General features: G+C 48.2%; 1 protein-coding gene across 1 annotated transcript; it reads right to left on the reverse strand.

Annotated features, from left to right (window-relative positions):
- Positions 1-10,829: 10,829 nt before the first annotated feature.
- LOC138471618 (single-pass membrane and coiled-coil domain-containing protein 3-like) lies at positions 10,830-11,459 on the reverse strand. Its single transcript, XM_069609352.1, has one exon. The coding sequence runs from the start codon at positions 11,457-11,459 to the stop codon at positions 10,830-10,832; it is 630 nt and encodes a 209-aa protein (XP_069465453.1).
- Positions 11,460-12,373: the final 914 nt, after the last annotated feature.

Consider the following 12,373-nt stretch of genomic DNA (forward strand, 5'->3'; position numbering starts at 1 on the left):
CTCCATCTAGTCTGGGGCCTAGATGGAAACGGTGGGTAGACCGCCTGGACATGTACTTCAGTGCCACCATGGAGACTAATGACGACGGCAAGCTGGAGACGCTGCTGTATGCTGCAGGGCCTGCGGTGCAGGAAATATTTTAATCACTCCAGACTGCTGATGCCTCGTATGATGCAGCCAAGACAGCTCTCCGCAACCATTTCATCCCATTAGCCAACGCAGACTATGAGAGGTTTGTAATGTTATCGGCTCGCCAGAAGGAAGATGAGACTCTGGACACTTTTTATGGTCACCTCAAATGCCTGTGTCTGGCGTGTGCAGGGGGTGACCCTGATGATATGATCAGGACCCTCCCTATCCAGGCTTGCTTGTCGGGGAAGTTACGGCGACAGGTGCTGAGGGAGCCAGGGACCACCCTTTCTCAAATCCTGGAGCTGGGGCACTGCCATGAAGTCTCGGAGGCACGTGCATCCAGGCTGGAAGCAGGAACTCGCCCAGTGAAAACTGAGGAGGTATGTGCGGTGGGGCATGGCAGTAGAGGTGCCAGGAGGCCCCGCAACAACTTCCGTGACAGGGGCGGGAGAGCTGGAGAAGCATGCCACAAGTGTGGCTACGACCTGCCCTACCCTGCCGAGTGTCCAGTGGTAGGCAAAACCTGTGGGCGGTGCGGCCTTGCTGACCACTATGCACAGGTGTGAAAAGCATCTATGCCAATAATGGTGCCCAGAGGCCCGGTACGGTCTGGTTTCCTGTGTCAATCTCACCCACCGAATGCAGCCCAAGTCGACCAAGGAGAGGAAGGTGCCCAGGGGGACGAGGAAGAGGAAGAAGACAAGGAAAACGTCTTCTTTGTATCGAGTGTGGAAGCCCTCAAGTCGGAGAGCAGATGGCAACCACAGTGCATTGTCGCAGTGAACAGGTCCCCCGTCCCGGTGCTGGTGGACACAGGTGCGTCTGTCAACGTGATGGCCCGAGGACACTATGATGCGATGGACGCCCCACTAAAGCTGTTCACCCCCAGAGCTCGCATATTTACATTTAGAGGGTGCGAGCCAATTCCCCGGGATGGGGCATTTGTGGCCAAAATAGAGCATGCAGGATGAAAGATCACCGCAAGATCCTACGTGATGCCGGTGAGCACTAACACGCTGCTGAGCTGCGCCGCAGCGGAGGTCCTGGGCATCGTGAGTTTTGCTTACTCTGTATACATGGAAGACATTCACGACCTGCTGGACAAATATTCTGGCCTGTTCCAAGGGATCAGACAGATGGCTGATGATCCGGTGAGGCTACACATAGATGAGTCCGTGCAGCCCATCGCTCTGAAGCACCGGAGAGTGCCCTTCCACCTGAGAGAACTAGTGGACAAGGAGCTGGACAATTTAGTAAACTTGGATATCATTGAAAAGGTGGAAGGTCCCACACTGTGTGTGTCCCCTATAGTGGTGGCAAGGAAACCAAAACAACCCGACTCAGTAAGGATTTGCGTCGATATGAGGCTCCCCAACAAAGCCATACGGAGGGAGCGACACCTGACACCGACCATCGATGACATTATTGCGGAGCTGCAAGGAGCTTGCTTCTTTTCGAAGCTTGACCTCAGGGCCAGATACCATCAGGTCGTCCTACATCCAGAGTCGAGGTACATAACTTTTACCACCCATGGAAGCCTATAAAGGTATAAGAGACTAATTGTTATGGTGTCGTCGGCAGCCGAGGTATTTCAAAATATCATCAGAGGTGCCCTGGCTGACCTGGATGTGGTATTAAATATCAGCGACGACATCCTGGTATTCGCAAAGACTGAGGTAGACCATTTGCGCAAGCTGGCCAGGACGTTTGAGCAGCTGCAGTCACTGGGCCTTACCTTCCACCGGGAAAAATGTGAGTTCTTACGGTCAACCATCAAATTCTTTGGATTCATGTTCAAGGAGGGTGGCGTGTCACCAGACCCTAGGAAGGTAAAGGACATTAAAGAGGCCCAACCACCGGAGAATGTGTCTGAGGTGAGGAGTTTTCTTGAGATGGTGACATACTGCGGGCGATTCCTCAAGAACTTAGCGCCAAGTTCGCAGCCCTTGAGGGCCCGCACCAAGAAGGACACGGTATGTCAGTGGGGCCCTCTGGAACAGGTGGCGTTTAAGGACATCAAAGGCGCCCTCACGGCCGAAGACACATGCACTCCTGTCAGAGAAAATTGTGGATGCCAGCCCGTTTGGCCTGGGGGCCGTGATGCCGCAGATCGGCCCGGATGACAGCATCTGCCCAGTGGTATATGCAAGCAAGGCGCTGTCTGACACCGAACAGCGCTACTCCCAGATCGAGTGGGAGGCCCTTGCTGTCCTGTGGGGGTGCAGGCATTTCAGGCTGTATGTCCTAGGCTGGCCTGTCACTGTTGTGACTGACCATAAGCCCCTGCTTCCCATTCTGGCGTGGTCATCGTCAAAACCACCGGCGAGAATTGAACGATGGGTGCTCGCACTCCTCGAGTACGGGGTCTTGCTGGTGTATAGACCCGGCTCCAACAATGTGGCGGACTACTTATCCCGCCATCCAGGGAGTGGCAGCGAATATGCACCGGACGCATGTGCGGAGAAAGGGGGCGACCACGTGCAGATGGTGGTGGAAGCAGCCACCCCGAATGCCAAGCCGCTAGAGGATCTCAAGGCGGCAGCTGCCCAGGATGAATGTTTTCGCATCCTGAAGACCGCCATGCAAAAGGGGTTGTGGAAGACAGTGATTGAATCCCTGGCCGGATGCACTCAAGAAGCAAAAGGGGTGCTAGAGCAACTGTGGAAAGTGAGGGAAGAACTGTCATTCTCCGCCACAAGCCTCCTGCTGAGGGGCGACCGAATCATCGTTCCCCAAGCCAAGTTCTAGGAGGTAATAAGTTTTGCCCATCAAGTACACCAAGGGGCCGCAAAGACAAAGGCCCATCTATGCCTCAAAGTGTGATTCCCTGAACTCGAATGGCGGGTGGATGAATATTTGGCTGCATGTGTCTGGTGCCAGGCGGCGTCCCCCGTGCAACGAGAGCCTGCCAGTGAGACAATGCCCAGAGGGACGTGCCCGTGGGAGGTGATACACGCAGATTCTGGATCCACTACTCAGGGCACACACTTCCTGGTGGTGATGGATGAATACTCCAGATACCCAGAGGTGGAATTCGTTGACTCTGTGGCATTTGAGCACCTGGTGGTGGCCCTAGAGAAAGTCTTTGCCTCCCATGGTCTTCCCCATACCCTGTGCTCAGACAACGGGCTGCCATTCCAGGGTGAGCGGTTCGTGGAATTGATGGATGGGTATGGGGTCCAACATCAGAAGGTCACTCCACTCTGGCCAAGAGCCAACAGGGAGGTGGGAAGGTTCATGCTGACTTTGAACAAGACATTCTGCATAGCGCAAAGCCAAGGCCGGGGCCTGAGAAGAGTGCTGTACCAATTTCTGAGGGTCTACCGGTCTACTCCCCATGCATCGATGGGGGTGGCACCGGCAGAAGCCCTGTTCAAGCGGTGCCCTCGGGGACTGCTGCCAGAGGTTGTGGAGAAAGAACCTGGGGTCATTGATGACCAGCAAGTGGAGCGTGATCGCCGGCTGAGGACCGAGCAAGAGAATGCAAGGAGAGGACTCCGCCCCCAACACCTGGCACCTGGGGATGAGGTTCTGATCTGAAATAGGCAACCCCACAGGAAGCTGTCCCTCCCTTATGAACCGGAGCTACTGGACGTTGTAGCTGTGAAAGGATCAATGGTGACAGCATCCGATGGCAAGTCATCAGTCACCAGAACCGTGAGTTTCTTTGAGAGACTGGGTGACACAAGGACCGACACACTCCAGGAGCAGGACAGTATGGAAGTACCCGACGAGGGTGGAGGTGCCGGACCCTTCCCTTCGTCTCCTGCCGAGGGAATGCCTGTTGATGGATCTCCCGTGACAGAGGCGAGCAGGAGGTACCCCCTGAGGACAGGGCGAGGGAAACCTGCTCGCCTCACCGACTACGTGTTAGGACAGATATCCTGAACGACCCTTGGGTCGCTCTAGCCATAAGGGGGACGGAGGGCGGCTGTGATTAAAGGGGTACCGCAGGGTGATATGTTTCTCGTTACAGTGGTTAATGTGTTGTTGTTGTTTGAGTTGTTAATGTAAATTTGTTGTCCTCATGAAAAAGGAGGAGTGTGGTGCTGCCCCTTTAAGGGAAGAGCAAGCGGCGGTGTGACGTTGCACTCCGCCACGTGCACTATGAATAAAGGGGGCGTACCCGGCCGCGGCAGTGCGACCGGGAAGCCCGAACACAGCAGACGTCTTGAGGCTGAGTCTGTGGGGGGTGTTTGGGGGCTCACGGGCAGACCCCCAACATTAGGCATTTGCCATGCACTGGCATTATATGCCCAGGTACTTGCAGCATGCTGCAGCTGCTACCATCGATGGCCAATTAATACCACTACGGCTCTGCCTGAAAAATGCCTATCCCATGCTGACACAAAAGCCAAAAATGTCGGCATTGCTAATGCTTGTTTAATAGAGCATGGAAGATCCGGTCCAAGCGGGGGGCGTAGGGGTCAGGGGTGGTGTGGTGGCAATGTGCCCAGGTAGGGCAATCGTCATAACAGACACCTCCAACCCCCGATTGCTACCTGAAAAGGTAGGATGGCACCAGCATTGCTCTGTGAGAATGTATGGGGACTGCCAGCGACAATATTAGGCTGCTCTTCCCCTCCCAGTAGATTGTTTCTTATCATTTTTAAGGGATTTAATGTTATCATCTATTTAATTTGCACATTGTTTCGGTGTTATTATTGTTCTTTAGATACAAAAGCATTTGTTGTTTTGCTATGAACGATTATTTAAATTATGTGTTTTTTGAGTGTGCAAATTTACCAAGAGTGCAACTCTGCATTCAGCGCCAGCCGAATACTTGGCCAACTATTAGTCCTTTGGCTGAATACTACATTTGCTATTTGGTTTGCCCTGCCTGCTGGACATCTATTAAATATGTTACACCAAACAAGTGTACATTGCATTGCTTTTTACATGACCCTTCCAAAGAATTGTGCCCTAAAGCGCTCTATTTCAACCCATTTGTTTAACAACGTTCTCGGGATGAGAATCCCCAGAACCCTACGCTCAGTTGCTTGTGTTAATGCGCCTCAATTGAAATAAAAAAGAAATCCGCCTCATCCCTGGAGTCATTAGGAAGTGGTGGTGTCTCCTCAGGTGCCCCGCCCCTGGCGCCAACGTCCATGTTGCATTGGTTACAGCTCCTGACTAACACGCAACCATTGGCCAAGCGGCCATGGGGAGGAGGCTCATGGAAGCTCAGGCATTGGCTGTGTGTGCGTGAGGGAGGAGCTCTACATATAGTGCACCCTTCACTGATGAGCCACCGCTTTGGACAGGGGTTAGATGCTCAACAGAGGCCCTCAGTTTCTGAGGCTGTACATTGAGAACCACAAATGTGTACATTGAGGACCACAAATGTGGGTAATAAAAAAAGTAATGTCAGTAACCCCTGTTACCAAGTGCCCCGAAACTGGAATATTCAGTGTGTGGCACTATATAAATATTGTCATGACGAAGTTTCTACTGAAACATGCAGATGGTGTGATCTTTGGCACGTTGATAACTCCCCATGTCCCTTTATTCCATTTGCAGTAAACTGACGATCATTAAGATGTGATGCACGCATGCTATGACAGCAAACTGTAAATTCACAATATTGCATACATGTTATAGGTTACATATTCCAAAAACAGAATTATTAAAAGGTCTCATATCAGGTGGAAAGAGCTCAACGAGTCTTGTTTTTTCTTTGCATCCTGGAACCTGTAGTTTGCATTTTGCCATTGTGAATGGCATTTCTGGCAGAAATTCCAGTTGACTAGTTGCAAAGGGGGGGTTGGAGGGGGAGAATGAGTATGGGTGGAGCCACGACATCATGTATATGCAAAGTTACATTCTACTTCAGGCAGTGTGGGAGAAATCATGGTAGCAGACAGGCAACTGTCTGCCCCTGCTCCTGTGACCTAGTGGAGGCAGTTAGATGCTTTGCGGACCGCCGGTGGAGCGTTTGCCAGGTCCTAGGCGCTACCACCCTTTTTTGGGAGATGGCTTTTGGGGCTCCTCGGTCTAGAGCTCCCTTTGGTGTACAGAGCAACCGCCGGAGGGTGAGGGGTGCACCAAGGATAGTGAGGACTCCCCAGGAAGGTGCAGAGCCGGCCTCGGCATGGGCTGTCTGTGCCACCGCCCCGGGCCCGTGGTCTTAGTGGTCCCGCAGCTACGTGCTGCCGCGAGTACAAGAAGTCACAAGGGCTGGGCTGCTTCCAGCCACAGGGCTTTTCCTTGTGTCTGTTTTAGCGGGGCCGTGCTGCCAACCCCCTGTGACTTGCTTCTAGAGACAAATACCTCCCCGCAGTCCATCAGACCTGTGGGGCCTCACAGTTAGGGCTTTTCAGGCTCTTTGTTTAAAGTAATGGTCTATTTAAGAACCTTTGTTTTGGACAAGGGGTAAAAAAGGAGCATTGTATTCTGAAATCACATACAGAAAAACGAGTCGGCGCCCAAATTTGTCTTCTTTGAAGACAATTAAAATATGCTGACAAAAAAGAGTTGTGTTCGATCTCGATAGTATTCACATGTCCGCATTTGGTGTGTTAAATACATTTTGGGGGGCAGAGTGTCACATTTCACACACAACATATAAAGCATGTCTTTGTTAAATGATGCAAAAGTTTACCATTTCACATTACCTTTTGTTATGATTAAGTCTTGAATGACAGCCTACAAGCCATTTTTTCTAATTTTGTGGAATTGCATTCTGGTATTTGTAGTCTTCAAAGATGAGGTGAAAATAATGCAACATTTGTACTCTTTTTGTTTAACATATTTCTATAAAGAGTCCCATATTGCTGGAGTACTTAAATTGTGATGTGTGTACTTTTCAAGTCTCATTTATAACACAGATTCGCACCCGGGGAAGGGCGCTCAGCCAATCAGGTGGCTGGGACAGCGGGCGAGATACACAATCCCTGCACGCTGTTCCAGCCACCTGAGGCCCTTCCCCGGGTGGTGTTTATTTTCCTTTTTTTCTTTCTTCTAACGTGGGGAGGCAAAAGGGAGACTGTCCCTGTTGTCTCCCCACGTTAGAAAACCAAATGCCCGTTCAACCAACCCCAACTTAAACGAGGGACTGGGGCCTTGCACTCTGGTCCCCGATACTCCTCCCATCTGGCTGTCATCAAAATAGAAAAAGGACTAGGTCCCTTTTCGGATGACGGCAGCCATTTTGAAACATGTCTTCCATGGCCGTAGTCATCCGAAAAGGGACCTAGTCCAATTTACATTTCAATGGCCATGCCCATTTTTCTTTCAGTTTCTTTTTTCGACGGGAGATGGGCTCACCATGAGGTCATCTCCTGTCGGATGAACAAAAAAAACTGTCCACACCCTGTTAAATCCCAGAGTGCAAATAGCTTTCACGCCCCGACTGGGGTGCGGCCATTGGGTTTAACGGCCCTCAGCCCAAAGCTCGGGCTGGCAGGCCGTTTAACCCCATGTCTGACCCCCAGCGGGGCATAAAAGCTATAGTATTGTTGAAAGCCAAACATTGTAGTGAGGACAGGAAAGGATCAGAGGGCACATTTGTTGTGATGATTTACCAGGTCCATGGATGTGAGAAGAGAGGTTGTTGGTCTGAAGATGTTCTGTCGGGCCCTGTGCTGATTTTTAGGGTACAAGTTGAGATAACATTTGGTTTGACAGCATCCGCCTACTTTTGTCACAGTGCCGACTTCATCCCCATGTGTGTTTTTGAGGCAAGCATGCAAAAAAGCTTGTTTGCTCATGTTTTAGCCCACCAGGAATTGAGCCAACTAACCCACAAAATCACATGAAAGTGTTTTCAAAGCACACGTCTTGTATTGGTATTTTGCTTTCCATAGAATGTTTCAATATAGATTTTTGGGTTAAAAGGTGCACACCTTGTATACCTCGCCAGCAGTGTTCTAGGAAAATCTTCGCTAGTTGTTTTTTTTTTTTCTTCAGTTATTCTATTTTGAATTTTCTTCTATTAGGAAAGGCCAGTTGAATAAAATGTGCCTATTTCACTTTAAGATACGTTCAAACCCTGTGCGTATGTTAATGAACCCCGACACTTTTTTCTGGACTTGAACCCTATTGATGACATTTGAAGACCTGTGGAATTGCTTACTGTGCCTCAGTACCTTTCCGGTAAATAGGCTTTGTTACGATTGCACTGTCCTGCAGCAAAAGCACTTTGCCCTGTCTGGGCCAGGGTCAATCCCTGCCTTTACATCCTTGGAACGTGCAGTCACATTAGGTATGTTTGTATTACCTACCTGTGATCTTCATTACTCTTTATCCTGCTCTTCCTCGTCACAGTACTTTCTTTTGAGGTACCCCTTTCTACAAATGATTCAGCTCACTCGGTCGGCTACTCCAAAATAGGCCTCATTCCCGATATTGCTACAACAGTAAAATTAACAGTTAAAATTCTGATATTGAATGTCTGTTTATTTTATGCCCATAGATATTAATAACAAATTATTTTTGTGTTGTACGTTTCCGTGATGCAAATAAAGGGGCCACACACATCTTTTGCCACCCAGGGCCCTGCAGACCCTAGGACCGACCCAGGTGAGGTGCATGTTGCACATGGACAATATGTGCATATAAAAATGTTAAACAGTAGAAGCAGTTTGTATTATATCCCCTTGGAAATCACAATGTTATCCAGGAAATGGCCCTCATTTCTTTCCTACAATGAGCCTGATTTCATTGCAGTGCAGGGAAATGGGGGGGGGGGCGGTGGGGGTTCCACCAATAACAATGCTTCTTATTTCTAAAATCTCAAACTGTTAACAAACGGGAGGTATTTCTCCCCTTTACATAATATCCGCATCCCACTGAGCTGCCTGCCACACTGGCATGCATAAGTGAAGGTTCAATATGGAAACAAGATTCTAAAGAACAAAGAAAAGAGGGGGCCCTAAAAAAACTAGAGTAAAAGGTGGAAACAACATTTAGGACGAGACAAAAACTGAAATATGCTTTTGTGATTCTATTTTGATGTAAAAGAAAGGACAAAGCTGATAATAAAACAAGACGTACATAAATTACTAATGAAGATACATTTGCAAATTACAATAGTCTATATTTTGTGCACCTAATCTCTTGCAACCGCTTCCCAAAATCCATAAACTGCAATGGAAGCGTGTGGCTGCGTTTCATCGACCATGGACACAGCTTTTGCTTAAATCGTTTCTTGCACAGATGAGTGACATAGCAGCACTCTCTCTAGCATAACATGAAGGAAAAATTGTCTGTATATTTATTGGAGAAAAAAAAAACAATTAGGGAAAACCAAAACTGATCAATGCGCTAAAAGGCTTGTATGTAAACACTCTGATGTCGCATGAAACTTACATTAATTATGGGGCACTTCCCTAGCATTCCATGTCATGAAATTTGGAACAAATTACTTTAAGTTACAAATGCGCTCAACCAAATACATGTGATCAGAAAAAGAAGTGTGTGTATAATGTAATGTTTCTGATAGGATAATTCCAACCTCCTAATCATGAGCATAATTTCAGCAAATAAACCATGAGCCTAATCATGAGCCTAATTTCAGCAAATAGACCATGAGCCGACATGTGTTTCGAGAAGCGATTCTCTTCTTCAGGGCTCACTATACAGTTACTAATGATCAACAATAATGTGAACAGTATTCTTTTTCAAGAACCAAGATGCTCATAATCATGTCACTGCTTTCATGAGCACAATAAAGATTCAAAATTTCGATTACTGTTGAGAGCGTTAAATTCACATGCAAGTAGATAACGATTTCCAGTGTGGATTAAATGCAACTGTAACAACATATGATATGACATGATATGATAAGGCATTTATAACGCGCCTGTGCACAAGTGTTCCAAGAGGCGAGATAAGGGTGTGTCGAATTAAAAGTCACAGCTGGTAACCTATGTTGGGTGTGATGCCGCGCTATACTGAGACAGACTTGCAGCTGTTTTCTGCGCTGCAGGTGTCCCGGCTCACGCGCTTGACAACGTCGAGTCAGTCCTCGAGCGACTCTGGTTTCCCAGTGCGGATTGGAATACATAAACTGTGTATATTTATCGGTGTATACTATGACATAGATGATCTTCAGTATCCATAGAAACAGTCAAAACTCCACCAAAGGGCTTTCTAGGATGGTTACATAGGCTAACGAAGCAGTGTGCATTCATCCTGGAATCATAGTTCATGTGAATATGGATTGTCCATTAATGTGTTTTAGGGGGGTGTAATCCAAAAGGAATTGCAGGAGTAGGGTCAATATACAGTTGGGTAGACCAAGGCACGATGCTGGTGGTAGAGCATGCATATGATGCAGGGCAGGTGCCATGGATGTCATTTAGAGGTCTCCAGGGATTACAATAATGACCGCTGTGTTTTTCCAGACTACACCAATAATGGGATTGCCCACTCCTCTTCCAGATGGGCCAACTCCTGAAACGCTAGTCCCCATGTGAGCAGAGTATGGGGGCCTTTTCTCACTGAGCCCCTCATGTAGAAACCAACAAGGATGGGCAGCCTGGCAACTCGGAAAATCCCTTAGAAGGGAACCATGATTCCTACGCTTGCAACATTTGATGTCAAGACTTTGAAGTTGCTGATGCCAGTTGCCAGTACACAAGCCCTCCGGAGAAATGTGCTTGTGCAGAAACAGCAGATCGTGCAATTAAAGAGTTGTCCATTTTGGAAGTAAATTTGCAAGACTTGGTTTTGAATATCGAATGTCTCACCTTGATCTAAAGCCTCTCCCTCATGGCCTCGCGCATGTCCTCCAGCTCCCTTTCATATTGCTGGATGAGAGACTCCAGACGACTCTTCTCCATACATCCAAGCAGTCTGCTAATGACGAGATCAATACCATAACGGATATAGACACACATGGTTGTCCACACAACAATGGTGGCCAGCACAAGCAGGCCAGCCCAGGGCTGCTGGATGTTGTCTGTGGTGTAGCGGAAAACTGTCACAACAGTTACCACTATGACCACAGCTGTGACCAGCCAGAGCGCTTCCGATACATTGGAATATTTAAGCAGGGCCTCTGCCGTCCTAGGTGCCCAGGAGCCCCCGAGTTTCGAGTAGATATTTGCAGAGAGGTTTTCCTTCAACCTCAGGTCCAACCTCTGCATGCCATGCGTGAACCTTTCCAAGCAGCTGAACAAGTCTACAACATTTTCCACCAGGGAGGGGTCCCGTGACATGCTGGCCATCTGGAGCTGTCGATGCAGGTAGCTGGTAAGGACCCTTAGCACTTTGTTGGCAGTGACAATGTTGGGCAGCATGTGCTGGGGCAGCTGCTCATATAACTGCTCTGCCCGTGCCCTTCGTCTGGGGTTCCCAGGGTAGAGTTGATCACAGAACGACATACTTGCGACAGAGTGTAGGAGGAGTAGCCAGCGCAGCCGAGCAGGGGCAAGTTACCGCAGCATGTCAGTGCCTCGCCTCCAGCCGGGCTTTAGCAATACCAGTGATTCATATTTAGTTTCCATTTCCCCGAACACAGCTGAGGACTTGCTTTTCAAGTTCAGAGAGGAATGCTGGTTTTTCTGAGACACAATCCACTGATTTGCTGAATCAGTGCACAGTACTTCTGCTCTCGAGGCGATAGTCTCCAAAGGAGGCATGGCAACTGTTATGGGCTGCTATCAAAAAAAGAGTAACCAATAAAGAGATTAGCACTCATCTAGAAGCAACCATTGGCTAATGTCAACAAGTCGGAATTCAGTTGACCTTTGGTACCATAGGTTCAAGATATCCTTCATGCAGCCTTTATTTTATGGCAAAATCCCGGTGCTACCATTAGGCAGAGTTAGGCGCTTGCCTATAACCTGTAAATGTCAGAGCGGCAAATGCCGCGGAACTTGAAATGAACAATATTTGTATTGCACATTTATTTAATTTTCTATTCTTTCCAGACCTTCCAGGATTTTGCAGCATGAAATGGCAAATTTTGCGGCATGAAATGGCAAATTTTGCGGCACAAACCTTTATTTATTGCGGCATTTTTGCGGTACATTTTGTATTAACTGGAGGGTGTAAGATTGCCACATTGCAGGAAATAGGTAGAGTGCAAGGCTAGAAGAGAGCCAGGGTATCATTATTATGTGTCTTTTGTATTAATTTAATAGGAAGAGTCCCAGATGTCTCTGGCTTGGCAGAACAGTGTTTGATTTGGCTACATTTCTGGTTTAATGTTCATGCCTATTTAATAGTATTAACTAAATTGATCATTATCAATTGTAATGCTGAAAATATTCCCCTTCTATGTTCTCCAATCCCC

The sequence above is a fragment of the Ambystoma mexicanum genome, chromosome 1p, assembly GCF_040938575.1.
Source record: "Ambystoma mexicanum isolate Mex_15411 chromosome 1p, UKY_AmexF1_1, whole genome shotgun sequence".
In the NCBI taxonomy this organism is placed as follows: Eukaryota; Metazoa; Chordata; class Amphibia; order Caudata; family Ambystomatidae; genus Ambystoma; species Ambystoma mexicanum.

Coding starts and splice junctions, on each gene's coding strand:
- LOC138471618 (XM_069609352.1), bottom strand. CDS start 11,459: ATGTCGTTCTGTGATCAACTCTACCCTGGGAACCCCAGACGAAGGGCA.